The 24,146-nt window shown below is 39.3% G+C and overlaps 1 protein-coding gene and 1 long non-coding RNA gene across 4 annotated transcripts in view; one reads left to right on the top strand and one right to left on the bottom strand.

Moving 5' to 3' along the window:
- The window catches only part of POLE2 (DNA polymerase epsilon 2, accessory subunit), a 31,285-nt gene that overhangs the window by 221 nt on the left and 6,918 nt on the right, over positions 1 to 24,146 (top strand). The window contains exons 1-16 of one of the 3 annotated variants that reach the window (XM_019451891.2): positions 239 to 360; positions 3,431 to 3,531; positions 4,439 to 4,514; positions 7,611 to 7,688; positions 7,818 to 7,911; positions 11,638 to 11,712; positions 14,575 to 14,658; positions 15,267 to 15,323; positions 15,746 to 15,794; positions 16,420 to 16,492; positions 19,188 to 19,360; positions 20,225 to 20,314; positions 20,490 to 20,544; positions 21,329 to 21,388; positions 21,476 to 21,553; positions 23,356 to 23,464. In XM_019451891.2, coding sequence (XP_019307436.1) covers positions 254 to 360; positions 3,431 to 3,531; positions 4,439 to 4,514; positions 7,611 to 7,688; positions 7,818 to 7,911; positions 11,638 to 11,712; positions 14,575 to 14,658; positions 15,267 to 15,323; positions 15,746 to 15,794; positions 16,420 to 16,492; positions 19,188 to 19,360; positions 20,225 to 20,314; positions 20,490 to 20,544; positions 21,329 to 21,388; positions 21,476 to 21,553; positions 23,356 to 23,464 — 1,359 coding nt within the window. In that variant the 5' untranslated portion in view covers positions 239 to 253. Of the gene's footprint in view, positions 1 to 238; positions 361 to 3,430; positions 3,532 to 4,438; positions 4,515 to 7,610; positions 7,689 to 7,817; positions 7,912 to 11,637; positions 11,713 to 14,574; positions 14,659 to 15,266; positions 15,324 to 15,745; positions 15,795 to 16,419; positions 16,493 to 19,187; positions 19,361 to 20,224; positions 20,315 to 20,489; positions 20,545 to 21,328; positions 21,389 to 21,475; positions 21,554 to 23,355; positions 23,465 to 24,146 lie in introns of those variants that run through there. The other 2 variants (XM_019451893.2, XM_019451892.2) reach the window with 2 other exon arrangements.
- On the bottom strand, positions 33 to 24,130 carry LOC109268519 (uncharacterized). Its single transcript, XR_008417185.1, has 4 exons — positions 23,761 to 24,130; positions 14,173 to 14,326; positions 1,515 to 1,809; positions 33 to 104 (listed from the first exon to the last, which is right to left on the bottom strand). It is a non-coding gene; the product is annotated as an uncharacterized LOC109268519 (long non-coding RNA).

Genomic DNA, 24,146 nt, shown 5'->3' with positions numbered 1-24,146 from the left:
AAGTCTAGAGTGAAATCGATCTGGCAGGGTCTTCCAGGCTTCGAGGACTTCGATTTCCCGACGTTCGCGTGGAATCGAAACGTTACTCCCCGGTGGGACACGGTCTCCTCCTGCAAAGTGCCACAATGAGCCGGAGAAGCGGCTGTGTCGCAGCAGCGGTTTTTTGGCATTGTGACTTGAGCGCCTCTCGGTATCCGTCTCCCTCATCTCCCCGCCCCCCCCCCGCGTCCCGCCTAGTCTCTCCCTCCGCAAAATGGTAATAATAGAGCGACTACACGTAGTTACCGAGTCGTCAGTTGAGCAACCTGGGAAAACCCACATGCGTGTCTGTAGTTATCAACCTACAGTTTTGAGAAAATTGTGAGCCCTCCCCTTTCTAAATTTTGGATTGGGCATTACTCCTGAGTGACAATTCCTAGAGAGTTAAGAAGTGGCTAAATTTGAAGCATGTTACTAGATCTTTTCCTAGGTCTTCCTCCTCCAACCCCCTTGAACATTTCCTTTGGAACTTCTCCCATAGTCAGGTTTCCTGGCCATAATCATGTTTTCTAGTCCCTACAGAATGCACTCTTGTTAAGATTTTCCTCACTAAATCTGTTTGTTGTTGTTGTTTTTTAGAATACAATGTTTTTTACAGACATATTTAAATACCTGCTGGATAGAATGTACTTTTTTTGTACCAGGCTTTGATCGCTCTTGCTGTATGTGGAAAGTTTTTGGTTTTGGAATAACGAGTTTTATGAAACTTAAAAAAATTTTTTTAATGTTTATTCATTTTTGAGAGAGACAGAGGAAGAGCAGGGGAGGGGCAGAGAGAGAAGGGGACAGAGGATCCGAAGAAGGCTCCACGCCGGTATCAGAGAGCCCAGCGTGGGTCTTGAACTCACAAACCGTGGTGAGATCATGACCTGAGAGCGAAGTCCAACGCTTAACCTACTGAACCACCCAGGCGCCCCTTATGAGACTTTTTCTTAAATTAATTAATTTTTTTTTAAGTGGGCTCTGTATCCAACATGGAGGAGCTTCAACTTAAGACCCAAGGATAAGAGTCACATGTGATACCGACTGAGCCACCCAGACACCCCGACTTTTATGAGACTTTAACTTTGCTTTTGGATTAGTGGTGAACAAGGGCAAGGGTGGAGAGAAAATAATGAATTTTGTTCAGTTCGTCTCTGACATTTTGAAAATATGAGCAATTGATCAATAAACTGTTCTCTTTTCCCTTAGAATTTGACCCCTTAGAATTTATTCCCTTAGAATATTAAGCTGTCATTCATTAATGAATTTAGTCGGAAATACACTGAAATGCTATCTATACAGGATCTGGGCCAGATCTGTATAGCTTTACAGGCTTTAGTCTATCATAAGATCACTGTGCTGGAGCAAGGAGTACGAGAGAGTACGACACTGTGGAAATTGGGGGATAGATAGTGTATTAGTTATTTATTGCTGTGTGACAAATTACCCCAAAACTTAGAGGTTTAAAACAGCACACACTTTTACTAACTCACGTTTTCTGTGGGTCAGGAATCCAGGTAGGCGTAGCTGGGTCCTCAGCTTCAGGGCCTCTCAGTCTCTCATCTCAAAGGTCATTTGGGCGAGATTTGCTTCCAAGCTCATTCAGTGGTCGGCAAGATTCAGTTCCTCCAGACCTATTAGACTTGGGGCCTCAGTCCTTGCTGCCTGTTGGCCAAAGGCTACCCTCAGTTCTTTGCCATGTGGTCCTCTCCAGTATGGCAGCTTAATCAAAGCCAGCAAGAGAGAGTTTTGTGACATCTTGTTGCTTTAAAAGTTTTTCTTTTAAAACTTCAATACAGTAAAATGTTCCATTACTTTTACCATATTCTGTTGTTAGAAGCAAGTTACGAGGTCCAGCCCATACTCAAGGGGAAGGGTTGCATGTGGATGTGAATACCAGGAGGCCTGGATTATTAGGGGTTGTCTTAGAAGTCTTTCTACCATGGATATTACATAATTCAGTTATTTAATTTCAACTTTAAAAAGATCCCAGGAAAGCAGTGCTCTGATAATGTACAACAAGGTAACTACTCTAGAGTTAAAGAAGTCCATCATTAAGGAAGTGGTTTGAGCTGACTGTTCAAGATGACTTCACTAGATGAAGAAAAGAGTGGGGAGAAATGACCATATAAAGTCTCTGAGGCAGGAGAGCACTGAGGGAGCCTAACAAGATTTGGCAGGGGCCAGGTCCTCTATAGGTCTATAGGCTTTGAGCTATCCTAAGAGCTGTCCCAATTCACCCAAAATGTGTGTGACTTTAGGGACTTAGTCATTAAATATCTAATGGATCACCTTCAAATTTGTTTGGCATTCTGCCAAAGGATGGCATGGTTCCAGTTTTCAAGGACCAATTTATCTATGATAAATTGGAGAGGTAATACCCACACATGAAACAATTAATAAGCAACCCAAGATAAAAACAATTAGTGGGGTGACTATAACAATAACATTGATGTGAAATGTGAAGTTGTGTGCTACAAACACAGAATGGCATGTAATTAGCTAATTGTTTAGACAGTGTTCATTCTGAGCCCTCTTGGCATTTAAATCAGGGATTCATGCAGAATTTTTTTTTTCTTTTTAAAGGTCAGCTTTATTGAGTTCTTTTGGAGTCATGGGGGGGAGTCATGTGATTTCAATATGAACATTGCTTCTATGACTAGTCATATATCATAATTTTTTCTAGTCTAATTTTTAAATTTTAAAATGGAAAACAATGATGAAATTACTAGAATTTAAGCAAATGCATTATCAAGTTAATAAATATATGCTTAAGTGTCTGCTGTGTTCAGGACATTGAAGCAAATGAAGTCTTCCTTAAATCTAAGGAGATAAAAAAAATGTAAGGTGATAAATAGTACAAGGCTAATGTGATGTATCAGATCTGAGATGTATAGGAATTTTAACAATTCAGAAGGAAGGGGAGATTGCAGCAGAGAGAGCTGGCCTAGGAAGCCGCCTTTTTTTTTTTTTTTTTTTAAGTTTATTTATTTTTGACAGAGAGAGTAAGAGAGCAGGGGAGGAACAGAAAGAGAGGGAGAGAGAGAATCCCAAGCAGGCTCTGCGCTGTCAGCACAGAGCCTGATCTGGGGGTCAGTTTCACAAACTGTGAGATCATGACCTGAGCCAGAATCAAGAGCTGGACCCTTAACCAACTGAGCCACTCAGGCACCCCATGCCTAGGAAGCATTCTTAAAAGAAAGATGTGATTTGGGGCTTTAAGAATGGTTTTGTTGGCAGGGGATAGAAGGAAGAATTTGTTCAGAAAGGGCAGGAGAGATGAGCACCGCTTGCAGAGAGGAGTGAGTAGATCTTAATTTCAGTGCTAGATTGATAAGTGCCAGTTTTTGGCATCAAACTTGTAGCCTCAATTACCAATGACAGGCCTCATCTTTTCTTTCCTTCTCAGTGAAGCTGTTAAGTACCTCACAGAAGCTCTTACACCTATCAGTGAAATAGAACTTGAAGATGCGCTGGAAAAGATCATTGATGCAGTTGAAAAGCAACCCTGTAAGTAACATTTTCCGATAGCTCTTAAATCATTTCTAGAGTTCTATGTCCTCAGTTAGATTTATGGATTTAAGTGGAAGCTGAAGATTCCCTATTAAAATTTTCCTGCATTATGAGACACATGCATGGTAGGTAGCACTTCTTCCCAAGGGGTAACCTCTAGTTTTGTTGGAACTCAGGACATTCCCCCCCCCCCAGGCTGTTAAAATTCTTCCCACTCATGGAGCTGTGTCACTGCCAGCTTTCCAGCACTTGACTCCTGATTTTGATCTAGTCCTCATGGTCACTTTTGTCTCTCTGTGTGCTTTCTACTTTGTCTTACTTAGATTCAGTACTCCTAAAAGTTTGGGGGAAACAAAGAGTTGAAGCTGAAGTCGGACGCTTAACCAACTGAGCCACCCAGGCACCCATTCCCCCTTTTAACATATGAGCATATAAACAACAATCTATCCATAAGGACATCTAATCTAATGAAATAATGCTTGTAAAGTCCTGAGCATAGTGTCACGCTTTTACTAAGGGCGTAATAAGTGGTTGCTGTTATAATTGTTACTATCATGCCTATGGAAACATAGCAGTTGTGATAGAAAGTTATACTAATGGAACCTTCTTAATCCTAGGAGTTTACAGAAGTGTTTGCATAACTGAATTTGTTATTAAACAGTATTTAGAAAAGTAAGGCATTTGACTTGTATTATGATACCACAAGCGTCTTTGGGTGTAGAAGATTAAGGTTTTTGAGATACGGCTTTTGTTATTGTTCTGACCTAACCCTTTGTCATAAGAACTAGGTAATGAGAATCTCAGGGTTGGTGTTTGCAGATTATTTTTAAGAAAAAAAGCTACCTGTGGAAATAAGTAATTTTTTTGTCTGTTTCTAAAATTTGACTTTAAATTCTCTTTTCAGTGTCATCAAACATGATTGAACGATCTGTAGTGGAAGCAGCAGTCCAGGAATGCAGTCAGTCTGCAGATGAAACTATGTATGTGGATAAAATGAACTCTTCCCCCCTGCCGGAGATGCTATGAATCTTAATTTAAATTATTTTCTTGGGGAAATAATTAGTGGTCAGCATTTGTACAGTGGTTATTTCTTCGTATTTCTTTTTAACTGATAGTTTGCATTATAAACCTCATTAAATGACTCATCTTTACTATTTTTTCCCTAAGATTTGAGATTAGAGTCTTGTTTATGCCATTACCAACTATTGCCACTACCCATCTGATCTGACTTTATATTCTGCATGCTACTACTGGATTGAATTGAATAGTTAGACATATACTTTGCTTTTGCTCTTAGGAAAGTGCTGCATCCAGAAGAGTTCAGCGACTTATGTTGGGTCACATGGTGAATAGCAAAGAGGGGGGAACCTTAGTTTTTTTATTCTTGCCACTAAGTCATGCTATTAGAGCTGATAAATTCATATGGCAATAATTTTTCTGGGTTTTATTTCCAAGCGTCCATCTTTCCTTTCCTCTTTTGATGTTTACTGAGAGAGAAGGAGAGAGGGAGTGGGGGAGGGGAAGAGAGATGGGGACAGAGTTCCCGAAGTGGGCTCTGTGCTGACACTAGAGAGTCCGATGAGGGGCTCGAACTCACGAACTTCAAGATCACAACCAGAGCCAAAGTTGGTCGCTTAACTGACTGAACCACAAATGAGCCCGTGCCCTCCCTTTCCTCTTTTGAATATGACTTCTTTCTAGATTCACAGGGTTTAACTGGGAGGAAAACAACTGGGGAAATGAACAGAGTAATAACTTTAACAGTTTTTTCCTCTTTGGGGCAATGGAGATCATTGAAAGGAGTCGTTACCATAGTAGAGCTCCTAAGAACAAAGAAACTGAAGAATTTTAATTTTAACTTTGCAAACTCATTATTTAAGATACTAGGGTACAGCCATCAACAGAAATCCAAAATGACTGTATGGAAGTGTAAGGATTATAATCATAAAATAAGCATTGAGTTAACTGTTGTTTCTGTCTAGCCCTTTATATGCCACAGTTAGCCAATGTGGAGGTCCAGTGGGACTAAAAGGTAAACAGTCTTTGCAATTTCAGTTGTCAGAAAGTTACTAATTATCACAGAAGAGAGGCTTTTGTTTTTATAGATGAAGAGGTGGCGTGACAAGTCCAGTAACCTGTCAAGATTGATCTGCTAGAAAATAGCAGCACTGTACCTGGAATCTAGGTTTTCTTCACGTCCACCTGTTCTAGGCTGCTCTACGCTAGGTACTGCCACCAATGCAGCAAGAACGTTTTTGACCATATTCAATCTGGTAGATTAACATAAAATTTTAGGGAAGGTTTTTTTAGGTTGGACTGTTTCTACAATAGTGCCGTCAGTTTTTCTTAAAACCTTTTTCAAATGTGGTTATGTTATTAACACTGAAAGGAAGTTATTTTGTTGAATTTCCTTCTCTAACACTGGTCAACAATATGCCAGTATTTGGGGGGGGGAGGTGTCTTTTTCTATGTTATACCTGGTTCCTGGGACACTTTTGCATAACATTGCATAATTTTGGATTAGAAAATTGTTGGAAATGATATTCTTTAATATTATAGCTCATAAAAGTAGTACCCATGGGGAGAGACTTCTTTTAAGACATAACTATTTTATACGTACATGTTCTTTTTCAACAGATGACATTCTTAACTAGAAGTTAACTTGATTAGGGGCGCCTGGGTGGCTCAGTCGGTTAAGCATCCGACTTCAGCTCAGGTCACGATCTCACGGTCCGTGAGTTCGAGCCCCGCGTCAGGCTCTGGGCTGATGGCTCGGAGCCTGGAGCCTGCTTCCGATTCTGTGTCTCCCTCTCTCTCTGCCCCTCCCCCATTCATGCTCTGTCTCTCTCTGTCCCAAAAATAAATAAACGTTAAAAAAAAAAAATTAAAAAAAAAAAGAAGTTAACTTGATTAGCCATTTACAACAACGTGGATGGAACTGGAGGGTATTGTGCTAAGTGAAATCAGTCAAAGAAAGACAAATATATGACTTCATTTATATGTGAGATTTAAGACATAAAATAGATGAACATGAGGGAAGGGAAGCAAAAATAATGTAAAAACAGGGAGGGGGACAAAACATAAGAGATGCTTAAATATAGAGAACAAACTGAGGGTTGCTGGAGGGGCTGTGGGGGGGGTGGGCTAAATGGGTAAGGGGCACTAAGGAAGACACTTGTTGGGATGAGCACTGGGTGTTATACATAGGGGATGAATCACTGGATTCTACTCCTGAAATCATTATTTTACCATATGCTAACTAACTTGGATGTAAATTAAAAAATAAATAAAGATGTTTTGAAAAAGAACGAAAGCAAAAGAAAGAGATTTGGAAATCAAAGAAAACTAAAAAAAAAAAGAAAGAAAGAAAAAGAAGTTAACTTGATTAGGGGCGCCTGGATAGCTCAGTTGGTTCAGCATTCTGACTCTAGATTTTGGCTCAGGTCATGGTCCTGGGGTCGTGGAATTGAGCCCGAGTGGGGCTCTGCACTAAGCTTGGAGCCTGCTTAAGATTCATATTCTCTTTTTCTCTCTCTCTCACTCACTGTCCCCCTCTCCCCCACTCTGCCTCTGTATCCCTCCCCCACTTGTGTGTGCTTTTGTGCTCTCTCTCTCTCAAAATTAAAAAAAAAGTTAACTTGATTTTTTTTTCTTGAGACTATTGGCAATGCTTTCTTGTCTCTGAAAGGAAAATTTTACCCCCATATTATGACACTATAAGAAATTGTGGGGGTGCCTGGGTGTCTCAGTTGGTTGAGCATCCAGCTCTTGGTGCCGGCTCAGGTCATGATCTCATAGTTCGTGGGATCGAGCCCCATGCCGGGCTCTGCACTGACACTGTGGAGCCTGCTTGGGATTCTCTCTCTCCCTCTCTCTCTGCTCCTCCCCCACTCTCTCACTCGCTCTCTCTCTCAAACTTAATAAATAAACTTAAAAAAAAAAAGAAATTGTGTATATGACCTGTGGAAAGTATATTTAATTTATATGCCATAAGATTGTAATACAAGTTTTTGTGCTCATCTAGAATTCGTATGTGTTAGTAAATCAGATCTGTGTTTTTGTGGGATGTTTTTCAGGGAACATATTTTCAATATCATAGGAGCATTTGATATTCCACGCTTTGTGTACAGTTCAGAAAGAAAAAAATTTCTTCCGTAAGTATATTGATTTTAAGGTAATTTCAGATGGACATTTCTTTCAGAAGGCATACAGCCCATGATTCATTTTTGGCCTACCTTTGTGTACTATGATAGTTATAAATAAGCATTCCTTTTTTTTTCTAGTCTATTAATGACCAACCATCCTGCACCAAATTTATTTGGGACAGCAAGAGATAAAGCAGAGCTGTTTCGTGAACGATATACTATTTTGCACCAGGTAAGCTGAGGGTAGAAAATGAGACTGTTTAAGATTAGGTAACACTCAGAGTTAATTTAAAGGATGGAATTTTGTGGTCCAAAGCTTGTTCAATAGACTGTTATTGGCCTGTGTTTGAGACCAGATGGAGGATACAATTAACAATTAACAAATGTGATGATAAAAATAGCTAACATTTATTACTGGTTTTTAACATGCTGAGCACTGTGTCCAGTATGTTACAGACATTACTTACCTCATTTAATCATTACAACATCAGTGTAGGTATAAAAGCTATTATCCTCATTTTACAGATGAGGAAACTGATACCTAGATAAATTTAGGAAATTTACCAAAGATCACATATAGTAAGTACAGACAGGATTTGAACCCAGTTCGTCTGACTCTGGAGTCCGGCCTTTACCTACTACACTATGCTAGCTTTGTGCAGTTTACAGTCTATGAAGTTAAGACATTTGCACAAACAAGATATAAAGTAGAGTTTTATGTGCTGTAAAAGAGATATAAACAGAATGTATTCATTGGAAAAATCAGGGCCTTGGTTGCTTTGATCTTGTGAAATGGGGAAAAGGTAGTGGTAACAGTGTGAACAAAGACACAGCAAAGGGAAAGAGTGGACTCTGCAGGAAATGATAAGCAGTGGGTCCATTTTTGTGTGTAGAGGAAGGCTCGTGAAGAAGAGTAGCATGGGATTGGTTTGGAAAGGCAAGCGGGAGCCAGGTGGTCAGAGCGCTGTGGATGCCACTCTTGGCGTTTGGGACTCTGTTTTCTTGGTACAAGGAGCCTTGGAATACCAGAGAGACTCCATCACAGCTGGGTTTTTTGAGCCCTTCTCTACCAGCAGATTTGGGGATGGGTTAAGAATGTGAGAGAAGGGGCGCCTGGCTGGCTCAGTCAGTTAAGCATCCGACTTCAGCTCGGGTCATGATCTCACAGTTCGTGAGTTTGAGCTGTGTGTCAGGCTCTGTGCTGACAGCTCAGAACCTGGAGCCTGCTTCACATCCTGTGTTTCCTTCTCTCTCTCTGCCCCTCCCTTGCTCATGCTCTGTTTCTCTCTCTCAAAAAGAAATAAACATTAAAAATAAAACAACAACAGGGGCGCCTGGGTGGCGCAGTCGGTTAAGCGTCCGACTTCAGCCAGGTCACGATCTCGCGGTCCGTGAGTTCGAGCCCCGCGTCAGGCTCTGGGCTGATGGCTCGGAGCCTGGAGCCTGTTTCCGATTCTGTGTCTCCCTCTCTCTCTCTGCCCCTCCCCCGTTCATGCTCTGTCTCTCTCTGTCCCAAAAATAAATAAAAAACGTTGAAAAAAAAAAATTTTTTAAAAATAAAACAACAACAAAGAATGGAAGAGAAGCCTTAGAGGAGTCTGTTATTAGTCCTGCCATAAATGATAGCTGGGGGGAAGGAAGTGGCAACGGTTGTAGACAGGGGACCACACTGGAGCAGTGGACGCCATCATTCATGGTGACAGAGTGGATGTGAAGGGGAAGGCAGAGAGTAAAGACTCAGAGATGATTAAGGTTTTGAGTCAGAGAGTAGGACAGTAGAATAACATGGTAACAAATAAGAAAAAGGGAATGTTTGGGGAAGATGATTCAGATGACACAGGTACTGTCTTAAACATTTTTGAATTAAGGTTGTCAGTGGGAAATCAGGTGAAAAGTACATATAGAGCTAAAGAAAGAGATGTGGGAAGACAGATTTAGGGGGCATCTGCCCAGAGGAGTGGATAGAACTGCAGGGATGGGTGAGACCCTATGGGGTGGTGGGGAGAAAAGGGAAGAAAGGAGAATGTGGGGGCCAGGCCAGGGTGGTGGTATACGGGAGAAGGTTTTAAGGACAGGATGGTCAGCGCGAGTAAGCTCTGAAAAAGGATGAAGAAAGTGAACCCTGAGGATGCCTGTCCTCTCCTTCCATCACCTACGTAATGTGGCCGGATCAGTCTTCCTTGATGTGTAGCTCTGATATTGTCATGATTTTGCAGTCTTTCAAGGAGGTTTACTGCCTATTGAATTAAATACAAACTATATATACTTAGTGTTTGAGATCTTCAATCACACCTTTTTGGCCAAAACCTCTACTTTTCCTCTAATCGTACTATACTAGAGCCAAAAATGAAACATAATTATTGTTCATTTCTTCTCCTTCTTCTGTAACTTTGCTTTTATTCTTCACTCTCTGGGCTGCTCTTCCCTTCCCACTTTTCTCTGCTATTGAAACCCTCCTAACCTTCTCAAATTCCTCCTCTTTTCTGAAACTCTTCTTGATGAGTCGGCTGCAATCTCCTTCTGCCTTAAAGCACTATGTCAGTCTGTCTTGTGCATCATTTACTGGAGTTGGCCCTTCCTTGCCTTCGGGGTGCTTATCCCCGTTATGAGATGCTCCTTGTGTATTTCCTCTGCCACAGTTGCTTGGCACAATGCTGTTCACAGAGAAGATGCCCAAGTAAATACCACATTTCTTTTTTCTTTCTTTTTAAAAATTAGATTTTAAAGCCTATCATATTATTTTGGGTGTGTCACGTAACCCTTCTGAGCCTCATTTTTTCTTACCTGTGAAATGAAAGCGTTGCATTTTCGTCCATTCACATTTTTATCACAATTATCTTCCTATAAGCAAATCTGATGTTATTTTTATCCTATTTCAATATCTTTGTTTTCTATTGTCTACCAGATAAATTTCCTGACTTAGCATGTAAAGTCGATATCGTCAGGGCTCTTTTATTGGAGGTTACAGAAACTCAAACTGACTAAAACAGAAAGAGGCATTTATTGACTTGTGGTGAGGTCTGGAGGTCCACCAGTTTCAAGCATGGCTGGATCCAGGATATCCCACGTCTTGAGGCATCTACCTGTCTCCATCTCTTGGCAATTTTATAAAAATTGATTTTACTTTCAAACAGGTTCTCCCTACAAGATGACAGAGGCCCCTAGTAGCCTCAGCTGCACTTGGAGAAAGTTCCTCTCTTCTGGTAGTTCTAGCAAAGGTCTCTTAGTGTCTCTTAGCTTGAGCCTGGACCATTCACTGGCCAAGACGTGGGGTACTTATTCACTAGGCCTATTTATAGAAGGGGGAAGAGACACCAGCCTTGCCTAAACCACATGGACCACAGGGGGGCAGGGGATATGGTTCCCCAAATAGAGGCTCCAGCTAATCTCTTGCCCTGTCTGACATTCTGCTTTGTGTACCTCAGATTCCAACTATACTACACTTTGCGTCACTTCCCAAACACTCCTTTACTCTTGTAAGTCTTTCTTGTGACACGTCCCGTCCTCTGCCTGAAATGTCTTGTCTCAGCCTCATATGGTTTCTTACTAGCAAAGTCTTATTTATCACTTAGGATCTCGTTAAATGCCCCCTTTTGCCTGGGGTCCTTTGTAGTATGGTGGCCCTCTACTTTTCTTCCTCACAAACCCCTGTGCTTTGAGGGTGACCCTTGGTTTGTTGTCTTCATACATACTTCATACTGACACTCAGTCCAGAGTGTGCTGCTGGCAGCTATACGATAGAGCTTTTTCTTTAAAGAAATTCTTTGAAATAATTTTTTTATTTTCCAAATTACACTTCTAGGTATTTGTATATTAAAACATGTGGGCTTTCAAATTTATTGAGAATAGGCAATATTAACATTCATTTAAGGACAAGATTTTGTCAGAGTACTATTTTAATGAATTTTAGTTTAAAATGTCTAATTCAGTAATTCATGTGAATCTGTCTTTTTTATAGAGGACACACAGACATGAATTATTCACTCCTCCAGTGATAGGTTCTCATCCTGATGAAACCGGAAGCAAATTCCAGGTTAGTTATTTAGGAGGCGTAAGTGTATAAGTTAAATATTTATTGCTTAATTCTTATTGAAATTTAAATGAGAATGGACCACTGGTAACTGTTTAGCTAGCTAATTGACCTGTGCAATCTCACTGTTGAGAAAGACCATTGTCTGTGTCCTGGGCCCTGCAAATCTCTAATAGAAGCTACCACTTCCTTCTTTGGGATAGGCCCTGAGACACCTGGCTGGCTTGGTCGGTTAAGTGTTCGACTCTTGATCTCAGCTCAGGTCTTGATCTCAGGGTCATGAGTTCAGGCCCTGCATTGGGCTCTGCACTGGGTATGAAGTTTACTTAAAAAAAAAAAAAAAAAAAAAGCAGCAGGGAAGGAAGGCCCTGAGGCTACGGTAACCCCCAGACCGTCACTGGCCACCAACACAGATCCTTGGTCCTTCTGGTCCATTTGCTGGACATGACACTGGCTTTCTGACCAACTCTCAATGTTACCCTTCCTGCTCTCACTCAAACTCCAAAATCCTGGTCCTTGTCCAGCCCACACACTTACTCATCTAAAATGTGCTTTGTCCGTTGGAGTAAAAAGTTTACTTAAGGCACTAAGGAAATAACATTTATAGGATAAATGAGACAGCACAGACAGGCCACAGTGTTGCTGGGGCCTGAGGAAGAGGTGGGAGGGAGAATGTTTTCTGTCACATGGGCTCCTTCCACTTTTGTACTCCTATGCCCTTTGTTTACTTGTTCCAGCCACACACCTAGTCACTGTCAGCCTGGCTGTGGCTTTATTCCTGTCTTAGCACACAGAGTCCTGCCGGGAGACAGTCCTTTGCTACTTCTAGGCCCTGCCAGTTCTCTGAGGTTCCGTATAGGTTCTGAAGAGGCCCAGCCTCTTTCAAGGTTCATTACATTCTCTGCCATTACAGATCAGAAGTCATGATGATGAGTAGTCTGATACTAAAATATAACACTACACAATGCACAAATTAAGGTTCGATGGTAGCAACATAGGAGAAAACATTTATAGTGTTTGACAGTTTCTGCTTTTAACTTTTACGAGAGAAAAAATTGTATTCACTTTTGGAAATTGACATTACTTATATTTCCCTACCAAAGACCATCTATGTGTTTTCTTATATATATTAGGTTTCCTGTGGCAACTCAGTTGCCCACAGCCCAGAAGCATTATTTCTCCTCTCCTTTTTCCCAAACTAACTTTAAGACTTAGCTAAATTATTTGGGAGACCTGGGTGGCTCAGTTGGTTAAGTGTCTGACTTTGGCTCAGGTCATGATCTCACAGTTCGTGAGTTTGAGCCCTGCATCGGGCTCTGTCCTGATAGCTTACAGCCTGGAGCCTGCTTCAGATTCTGTGTCCCCCTCTCTCTCTGCCCCTCCCTCACTCACACTCTGTCTCTCTCTCTCTCAAAAATAAATAGACATTAAAAAAAATGTTATGGGTTAATGTGATTATATCTGACTTTATTTTTCCTTCTCTATATTTTTAAAATTTTTGAGTAGTAAACAGGCAGTATTTGTAATAAAAAAAATTTTACAGACAAAAAGAAGCTTCACTTGGTAATTCCTATAAGAATGAAACATTATACACCCTTTCATTCAGCAATTCTGTTTCTGGAATTTGTAGAAGTATGTGCAACAGTTATACCCATGCACTAGGCCAAGAGAGGTGCAAGAAACATTAAGCACTGTTTTTACCAACAGAAAACTGAGCACCTTATGTGTCCTTTAATAGGAACTTGGTAACATAAATTTTTGTATATGTACTGTACATATCTATATCCATTAAAAAGAGTGAAGTATATCTATGCATAGTTAAATAAAACGATTTCTAAGAGATATTAAATTTAAAAAGTTAAGTTGTATAATATTAGTAATAATATGGTTTAATCTTTGCAAATAAAACAAAAACTGTATGTGTTTATAAATGGTATATGTATTAACATATATGTAAGACTGTGTATAGAAAAGCATCAGAAAGGATTTTTTAAAATGGTGCCCCAATTGTTACTACCTTTAACTTAAAGATAAAAATATAATGGTCAGATTGAGGATGTAAATAAATAATAATGACAACCTTTTGAAATGCTAGTATAACTTTTTAAATAGCCTGCTAATTTGCAAGATGTATTGACCAAATAAATAAAATTTATATTCTTTTCTATATTTTAAAGGTAAATGTACTTATCATCATTCAGAATACAGTAGTCCCTCTTTATCCAAGGGTGATATGTTCCAAGACCCCCAGTGGATGCTTCAAAGCACAGATAGTACCAAAACCTGTATATACTATGTTTTTTCCTCTACGTACATACCTGTGATAAAGCTTAATTTATAAATTAGGCACAGTGAGAGATTAACAACAATAATAATAAAATAAAACAATTATAACAATATACTATAATAAAAGTTATGTGAATGTGGTCTCTCTGTCAAAATATCTTACTGTACTATACTCACCTTTCTTATGATGATGTGAGATGATAAAATGGCTACATGATGAGATGGGAGGTGAATGATGTAAACATGACATAGCTTTAGACTACTATTGACCTTCTGGTGATTCATCAGAAAGAAGACCATCTGCTTCCAGACCATGGTTGACAGAGGGTAACTGAAATTATGAAAAGCAAAACTGGATAAGGCGGAAACTCCTGTAATATGAGATGAGACTTCAGTGCTAAGAGCCTGAGTTGGTATTTTAGCTTTTTATAGGGTCAATTATATCTGAGTTTTATCTGATTTTCTACTCTAGGTGAAAATACTGAAATGCGCACTAAAAATTCACTTATTTATAAAAAGAGTAGTTTCTTCAAAGGACAAATTTTCAACCTTTAAGAATTTATTTTGTCTCATTTTAAGCTTAAAACGGTAGAAACCCTATTGGGCAGTACAACCAAAATTGGAGATGTGATTGTTCTTGGAATGATAACCCAGTTAAAAGAGGTAAGTTAAACTTAATAAGCATCAAACTGTTTCCAGCCTTTGGACTGATGAAATGTCAGTTCCGTATAGCATTTCTGCAGAGGGTACAGGGATGTATTCTTCACTGAAGACTCCTGCCTCAGTTACCAAGTAGCCTTTGCATCTGCATTTGGTTTCCTGAGTAGACATCAGGGAGTGTCTTTGACAGGCCGCCAGTTTGCATAGCCTGAAATTAGTCCTCAGTGACCTCTGCTGGAACTGAGAGTACTGAGTTTCTAACAAGCAAGGCTGCAGACCACATCCTGCTCCCTCAGAGAAGGACACTGTTGGCTCTCTTAGGTGGAGGCACCTGGTGAGGCCCATACGGCCACCACCGAGCATCCCTCTTGCCGTCTCTTGATCTGCAGAGGTCATTCTCCATGTCCCTCTTAGGAGTCTCAGTCTCCATCAAGTGATTAATCTGAGGCTACCAGACTAGCAAATGGAAACACGTGGGCCAGGAATTGCTAGTTTTGAGAAATCCACTGTACTCTACTGTATTCTGTTGTCAAAGTTGTCAGTATTTTAATTATTTTGTCAGAGTATCCATTTTTACATAAATGTGGACATATTCCTTTTAACTTTTTTAGGGAAAATTTTTTCTGGAAGATCCTACGGGAACCGTACAACTGGATATTAGTAAAGCTATATCCTTTATATATTTTTTAAAATTATGTTATATGAGTTGGGGATATTGATTACACACCATTCTTAAGTTAACCTATTTGGTTTCCTATTGTAACTTATGTATGATGATGATGCAGGAATCGAGACATAATTCTAGCCAGAGACAAAAGAAACTGTAATTCTCCCTTATTTGGAGAATCCAAACAAGTCAGTGAGGAAGTTTATACCATGCTAAGAATGATCTATACTGACATTATTACCAAGCTACATCTTAGAATGGGGAGATTTAAACCTAAAATTTTTTAAGCTATGATCTACTCACAGTTTCAAATGTGAAGTCTTTGAATTTATTAGTCAGAAGTCCTTTGAGCCCAGAATTTATGTTGACTTTATCACCACCTCAAGCATAGAAATAGAATTATTTTCCTCAACTGCTGTATACCAGTTCCATAGTGGTTTATACACAGAGTCATGCTTTGTCTTAGCAGAAGGTAAGTCAGTATACCTTTTGCTGTCCTCCTCATCGTTCTACAGTGAAACCATTTCTACATTGGTTAAAATGTATTAACATGATATCATTTGGGAGAACATTGTTTATAAGAGCATACTTTTGACAACATTAAAAAACTCAGACTGGTGATGGGCCTGGGGTTTCTTTTTGGGGTGATAAAAACATTCTGAAATTAGTGGTGATGGTTATACAACTTGCGAATATACTAAAAACCACTGAATTGTATACCTTAAAGGGTGAAGTGTAAGGATATGTGAATGATGTCTTAATAAAATTGAAAAAAAACCCAAACAAACCAGATTTTACTTAGGGTCATAAAGTGAGACATTTCCTAATCTTTGTACCTCATGTCTCCGTACTCTAACATGTATTGTGAAATTAAAATGAAAAGTTTTACTTCTGAGTCTGTTTCTATTTCATGACTTTTTAAAAATATAGAACTGAGACTACCTTTGGATTTGTAGCTAGGTGGGACTGGCAACCTCTGTAGTTAGTTGACAGAAGATGAGACAGCAACTTAGCATTACTGCTTTGTCTTCCATAACTTTCTTCCTTTCAGACAAGAATTGGACAAATGAAAGTGACTTGTTACTTATCTTTTTCAGGCTGGTTTGAAGATCAGGTGTTTCATGTCAATGCCTTCGGATTTCCACCCACTGAACCCTCTAGTACTACTAGGTATAAAATGTTTGGCTGAAGCCCTACAGGAATTTCATAATACTGGCAGTAGTGGTTTTAAGAGTGTGTATCATTTGTCGGTTACTCAGGCTTTGTGTCAGAATGCAAAGAGTAATAGGAAGAGTTGGAAGACTGGATTATATGTGCATCTGAAAAATAGCACGTTGATTCGTGGTTAGTTGTATTCGTATCTCCCTACCTTGGCTTTTATGGGCACGTGTTCCAGTCTTCCTGTCTCGCTTATCTATGGGGTTGATTAGAAGTTCAACTGAGGTAAGAGATAGGAAGACACTTAGAAGAGTATAATTTTCATGTTAATATAAAGCCTTATTTTTCTACTAATGATTAAAAGTTACAAGAGGCAGGGGCACCTGGGTGGTTCAGTCAACTAAGTGGCTGACTTCAGCTCAGATTATGATCTCGCAGTCGTGGGTTCGAGCCCCATGTTGGGTTCTGCTGACAGCTCAGAGCCTGGAGCCTGCTTCAGATTCTGTGTCTCCCTCTCTCTCTGCCCCTCCCCCGCTCAGACTCTGTCTCTCTGTCTCTCTCAAAAATAAATAAACATAAAAAAAAAGGTTACAAGAGGCAGATGAAAATGCTCTTTAATGTAAGCAAAAGCATCATAATGTTAGAGCCATTCCAAAAGGACCTTCTCTGAGAAGAGAGAGTTCCCTGTCACTCAGGGTTTTTTGTTTTTGTTTTTTTTAAATTTTTTTTAATGTTTATTTATTTTTGAAGGAGAGCGGGACAGAGTGTGAGCAGGGGAGCGGCAGAGAGAGAGGGAGACACAGAATCCAAAGTGGGCTCCAGGCTCTTAGCTGTCAGTACAGAACCTGATACGGGGCTCAAACTCACGAGCTGTGAGATCATGGCCTGAGCTGAAGTCGGATGCTTAACTGACTTGAGCCACCCAGGCACCCCTGTCACTCAGGTTTTTGATCAGAGGCTAAACGATGGTGTAAAAGTTGTAGCTGGTGGCCTGTGGGTTGAATGTAGTCTGAAGAGCTTTCTTTCTTTTTTTCCCCTTTGAGGTATTCCCCTTTGAGGTATCTTTTGTTTCCGTTGTTTAAAAATTAAGAGATTTCTCATAAAAGTCTAGATTTCTGAGTCGTCTTGAACAACCAGATCTGGCAACATGGTCCTTGAATTCTCCCCCAGCTATCACTCTACTGCAGTGATGGCACTTTGGGCAGGACATGTCAGTGCACCCTAGCTCATACCTAGGAGGCCTCAGCTGGTTGCTGCTTCCTTATTCAGTATTCCCTTCCTGAAGCCTGTGAACATTTGAGTTTGCCACCTTTGGGGGAATTAAAGTTGCCTCCTAATCTTGAGATTCTGTCTGTGGTGAAAGTGATTTCAAGAAGTGTAAGAATTAAGATTCTAGTCCTACTATACCTGTACAAAATCAAGGTATACAGGCCACGTTTGCTGGCTGGAAGTTACTGTCAGGGCAACTTCTCTTCCTGTTGAGGTAACCTAGGGGAAAGTGCCGTTCATGCAAATGAGGACACAAGCCCTCATCAAACTAACTCACTTTTAAGTGAATGCGTTTAGTGCCAGTTTGTGGCTTTTTACAACATGGTAGGTTTCCTTTGGGATATATTTAGAGCAAAATTTCTGTCGCTTTTGACATTTTATTTCCATACAGGCTTCAAAATTACTACTTTGGAATGAGAGGTATAATCAAGGAAGCTGACCGTGAGCAGTAACCCTTCGGTTTCAGCCTCATACAGAGCCTGCCAGGCAGTGGAGACGATAGGGGGCAGTGCAGAGTAGTGCACGAAGCTCTGGCCCTGGCTCTCAGACAGGGTCTGAAACTGAGCACTTGCATCTGTTAACTGGGACGGGCCACAGGCAAATCACTTAACCCTCCTGAACCTTGTTTTTTTCTCTTTTGTAAAATAAAGAAAATAAAATCTCCTAAAATGAGGTTTTTTAAGGATTTAAGATTGTAATCTGAGATATGTTTATATATGTACATAATTTACTTAGGAACCACATCATCCATCCATCCATCCATCCATCCATCCAAGGAGAGAGTTTCTTTTTATGTGTGACTATGCATGTTTATATCCTTTTTTTTTGACATTAATAATGGACACATACATTGCTTTGTAACATCCAAATTTTTATAATTCTGCCATGTATGTTAGTCTCTGTAGACCTCCTTAATCCCTTAGAACAAATTTCTAAACATGGAATTGTTCGGTTAAATGGTTAGTACTTATTTTGAGCACTTTTATTAGATATTGTTTAAATCAAATGTGCATTCCTCCTACTTTCAATTACATAGGAAGTTTAATGTTTGCTTTAGTCGGTTTTAAAAGACACAGAAACAGCCTATTAAGTATTTATTCACTGCTTCTGTTTTTCTTATTTTAGGGCATTTAAATAAACTTATTTGCTTTTTAAGTGCTACAAATAGTACATTTTCATGGCACTATTTACACTGATGGGAAAATAACCTCATTAGGTAGAAAGAAACTAAATTTGTAAAATTATTAGAAAAACATCTCCAACATGGGGCTGGCTCAGTCAGTAGAGCATATGACTCTTGATCTCGAGGTTGTGGGTTTGAGCTCCATGCTGGGTGTAGAGATTACTTAAAAATAAAATCTTTAAGAAAAAGAAAGAAAGAAAAACATCTCCAACAGAATATAGGATAGAAGCTAATAATTATGTCATAATTACCTAGGGCATACTATGGAAATATTAATTTTTTTGGAGGGCCTTCTAATACATCTGTGAAGACTTCTGCAAAACTAAAACAACTAGAAGAAGAGAATAAAGATGCAATGTTTGTGTTTATATCTGACGTTTGGTTAGACCAAGGAGAAGTGTTGGGAAAACTTCACACCATGTTTTCTGGTGGGTGCCATTCTTTTCTACCCTTTTAAACTCGAACGAGGGTTCATGTCTTAAAACTAAATTGTTAAAAATGCATCTTTTTGAGTAGTCTATTTTCCTGTAAATGTTGATTCAGCAGTGAGATATTCTAAATGAGCCTATCTTAAAAAACTTAAATTTTTACATTTGAAAAATAATTGTGCATGCGTATGTGTGTTCATGAGAGCTAAGAATTAATCCTAAGTATAGCATAAGAATGGATAAGAGCTTGGGTTTGGAGTCTGACAGAACTGGGTTTATTTATTTATTTTTTAATGTTTATTTATTTATTTATTTATTTTGAGGAATGGGGGGTAGAGAATCCCAAGCAGGCTCCACGCTGTCAGTGCAGAGCCCAAGTCAGGGCTCTATCTCATGAACCTGGAGATCATAATCTGAGCTGAAACCAAGAATCATATGTTCAACTGATTGAGCCACTCAGAACTGGGTTTAAATTGCAGCCTGATACCTTGGGCAGGTTACTTAATCTCTCTCTCAGTTTATAGGGATGTTGTCAGAATCAAGCTATTACAGGGCCTGGCATATAGTAAGTGTTCAATAAATGGGCAGTATTGTTACTATTGTCTAAAAATACTGGTTATTAAAATAAGGTATTATTAAACTAGTAACTTTTTGTTATTAAAAACTCATGGTTAGGGGCTCCTGGCTGGCTCAGTCAGTGGAGCATGTGACTCTTGATCTCAGGGTTTTGAGTTCAAGTCCCATGTTGGGCCCAAAGTTTACTTAGGAAACAAAACAAACAAAAGAAAAACCTCATGGTTAAAGGGTTTTTAATCTGATTTCTAGACTAGAAAAGTGATATTCATTTTATTCTCTTATTTTTAGGTTATTCACCAGCACCTCCAACCTGCTTTATTCTGTGTGGTAATTTTTCATCTGCACCATATGGAAAAAATCAAGTTCAAGCTTTGAAAGGTATTGAAGGTCTATTGAATAAATGTTTCTACATTTAGATAAATGAAATTGATAAGAAATGATCTATAATATTTTAATTTCATTTAAAAGATGTAGAGTTGTAGCTAAGCAAATATAATTTGACTTTTATGTGCATTAAATGCAAATTAAATTTAATGTCCCTTTAAAATTTTAGATTCCTTAAAAACTTTGGCAGACATAATATGTGAATATCCAAATATCCACCAAAGGTAATGATTTCTATTGCTATATTTTTAAAAGTTTTTTAAAAAACAAACAAAAAGTGAATTCTAAATTTTATATCCATGATTATTAAGAAATGAACAAAAGTTTGAGAAAATTAGTATGCTAAGAAAAAATTATCCTCACATATCATGATAATGTATGTTATACTATACTAGAGATTTATAGTGAAAAATATTGAAAAGGAAAGAGTGATACTTTCAACTATATTTTTAATTTCTTGGTGACAGTACTTTGTCTAGAGCTGTACTCTTCAATATGATGGTCACTAGCCACATGTGTCTCTTTAAATTTAAATTATTTAGAGGTTCCTGGGTGGCTCAGTCAGTTCAGTGTCCAGACTCTTGATTTCGGCTCAGGTCATGATCTCACCACTGCGAGATCGAGCCCTGCGGCTCTGCCCTGGGGTGGAGCCTGCTTAAGTTTCTCTTCCCCTCTACCCCTCCCCCACTTTCTCTCTAGCACTCTCTCTGTCTCTCAAAAAAAATTAAAGTTAAATGATTTAAAGTTAAATATAATTAAAAATTCACTCACACTAGCCACAGTTCAAGCACTCAATAACTGGACAGTGCACATGGAGACATTTCCATCACTGCAGAAAGGTCTGCTGGACAGTGGTAGTCTGGAGACTTAGTTCATTTATTAAAATGCATGAAATTTAAAATATATTAAAAATTATTATTTAATTCAAGGCAGTAACTCGTCTTTAGACTACTGGATAGTGTTGCAATAATTTTTTTTTTTAATGAATTATATTGAATTTTGCTACAGTAGTCGATTTGTGTTTGTTCCTGGTCCAGAGGATCCTGGATTTGGTTCCATCTTACCAAGGTAAGTTGTGTTTAGATTCTTCTAACCGTTAAAAATATTTTGTCAAATTTAAAAATATATCCTACACCACATAAATTGTTTCTATAGGCCACCACTTGCTGAAAGCATCACTGATGAATTCAGACAAAGAGTACCATTTTCAATTTTTACTACCAATCCTTGCAGGTAAATATTACCATTTTGTGTTATGCTTTTTTTCGTTTCATTTCAAAACTAACTTGCCTCTTAAACTTTGTCTCCGAACTTTGACTACTATGAGGTAAATATAAAGAGAAAATTTCTCTTTATTTTAGGTTTCTCAAAACTTTAGAAATATTTTATCACTGGGCACCTGGGTGGCTCACTCAGTTGAGCTTCTGACTTTGGCTTAGGTCATGATCTCACAGTTTGTGAGTTCGAGCCCCACATCGGGCTCTCTGCTGTCAGGGACGAGCCTGCTCGAGATTCTCTCTCCTTTTCTCTCTCTGCCCCTCCCTGACTCATGCTTTCTCTCTCAAAATAAATAAATAAACTTAAAAAAATAAAATTAAAAATATTTTATCACTATTGAATTCACTGATAATGAATTTAGAAGCTGAAAAACAGATGGAGATTTAAAAATCGATATTCTCATTACACATCCTTTAAGAAAAGCTACAATGGAAGAGTGAAACAGATTAGGTGTTACTGCACATGCCACTTACTATAGTCAGAGGTTACAGTCCTTGGTTCTCTCTTTTCTGCCTGCATTCACTCTTTTGGTGACCTTAGCTACTCCCAAAGCTCTGCCATCTGTGTATTGACAACTCCCACATTTACATCTTCAGCTCAAACCTTTCTCCCAGACTCCAGACTTATGCATCCAGATGCCTGCTCATCATCCCCCATGTATGTCTAGTAGACAGCCTCACACTGAGCTTCTCATCTACTTCCCACCCGTCAGCTCCCAACCTGTTCTGTACTCTTCCTCATCAGAGTTCATGGCACCTTAGTCCTGCCAGTCACTCGAGCCAAAACTTTTTGGGTTTCTCTCACATGTAGTGTTTCAGGAAGTCCTTCAAAAATGTGAAGGAAGACCAAAATATATGCAGAATCTGGCCACCTGTCACCGCCTCTGTGACCCTCTACCATCTGCTCTAGCCTGGATTACTGTAATAGCCTGCTCGTTGGTCTCGAGCGTCTACCCCTGCCCCTCAGTAGTCTGTTCTTAACACTGTGTTAGAGTGATCCTCTGACACATAAGCATGTCACCTCCGCCTTACTGATCCTGAAATTTGGGCGCTCCTCGTGCCATTCAGTAACAGCCCATATCCTTGCAGTGGTAGTCAGGGCCCAGCATGATCTGGCCTCCTATTCCTGCTCCTCTCTTCCTCATTTATTCCAGTCACCACAGCCTCCTCTCTGTTCCTCAGACATGCCAGCCATGCTCTGTCTCGGGGCCTCTGCTGTAGCCGCTCCCTCCGCCTGTCCTGTGTTCCTCCTTTGCCTGCAGTGTTCTTCCTCTGCATATCTGCTTGCCTCTCTCACCTCCTTCACGTCTGTGCTCAAATCAGACTCCATTATCAGCCCTACCTATTTTCATCATCCTGTTTAATCCTCCAGCCATCTAGCCCTTCTTACCTCACAAATGATCCCTGATAGCCTGTTTTTCTTTTTCCCATACACTTAGTCATCTCCTAACATCCCATATAATTATCATGTTTATTGATATTTTTTCTGACTGCCCTCCCTCCATTAGAATATAAACTGCATCAGGGCTGGGATCTTTTTGTTTTGTTCACTCATCCCTACGATAGTGCTGGACACATACGGAGAGCTCAGTAAATTACGGTCGAATGAATGGAAGGATAGAGTCCAGCTGAATTTTTGCTGTGGTAAACGATGGGTAGTGGGAATAGCTTTGTATCATAAAACATTTTGCCTTTTAAACTATCTCCTTTTTTTTTTTTTGCTGAGGAAGTCAAATTCAACTACTGCTTTCATTTCAGAATTCAGTACTGTACACAAGAAATTATTGTCTTCCGTGAGGACTTAGTGAATAAAATGTGCAGAAACTGTGTCCGCTTCCCTAGTAGCAATTTGGATATTCCTAATCATGTAAGTTAAGAGTCTTCTTTATTAAGCTATCATAAGTGTTGCATTATATAAAATACTGTTAAGTCACTTAATAATTTGACCTTTTATGTTTATGGTTCAAACTACTTTTGCCAGTAAGTTAATTTTTGTTACTAAGTCAGTGTTTCTCAACTTTCTCACTGAAGTATCCCCTAATGGGCAGAGGGAAGCCTAGAATGAACCAGAAATTTCTTTGAGTCTTCCTGCTTTGCCTTAAAACTCCTAAATCTTACGTTGTACTTCAAAATATATATGTATTTATTTTAAAAAGTATTTACCTCGGGGCACCTGGGTGTCTCAGTTGGTTAAGCGTCTGACTTCGGCTCAGCCCGTGATCTCACGGTTCATGAGTTCAAGCCCCACGTCGGGCTCTGTGCTGACAGCTTGGAGCCTGGAGCCTGTGTCTCCTCTCTCTGACCCTGCCCCACTCCTTCTCTGTCTCTTAAAAATAAAATAAACATTAAAAAAAATACTTTTTTTAATGTTTACCTCATCACGTTCATTATTTTATATGATCTGTCCACATCGGGAGGGTATGTAATGTTTATCTTGTAGCTTCAGGGTTCCCTGAAGTGGTACATGGATCCCCATGTACCATTTTGGGAAATGTGGAGGTACATCTTACAGAGCATTTTTAGTATTTATTTTATAATATTTAAAGTTT

Source organism: Panthera pardus, unplaced genomic scaffold (assembly GCF_024362965.1).
Source record: "Panthera pardus isolate Hobbes unplaced genomic scaffold, ASM2436296v1 HiC_scaffold_24, whole genome shotgun sequence".
In the NCBI taxonomy this organism is placed as follows: Eukaryota; Metazoa; Chordata; class Mammalia; order Carnivora; family Felidae; genus Panthera; species Panthera pardus.
This window is presented reverse-complemented; position numbering and strand designations above follow the sequence as displayed.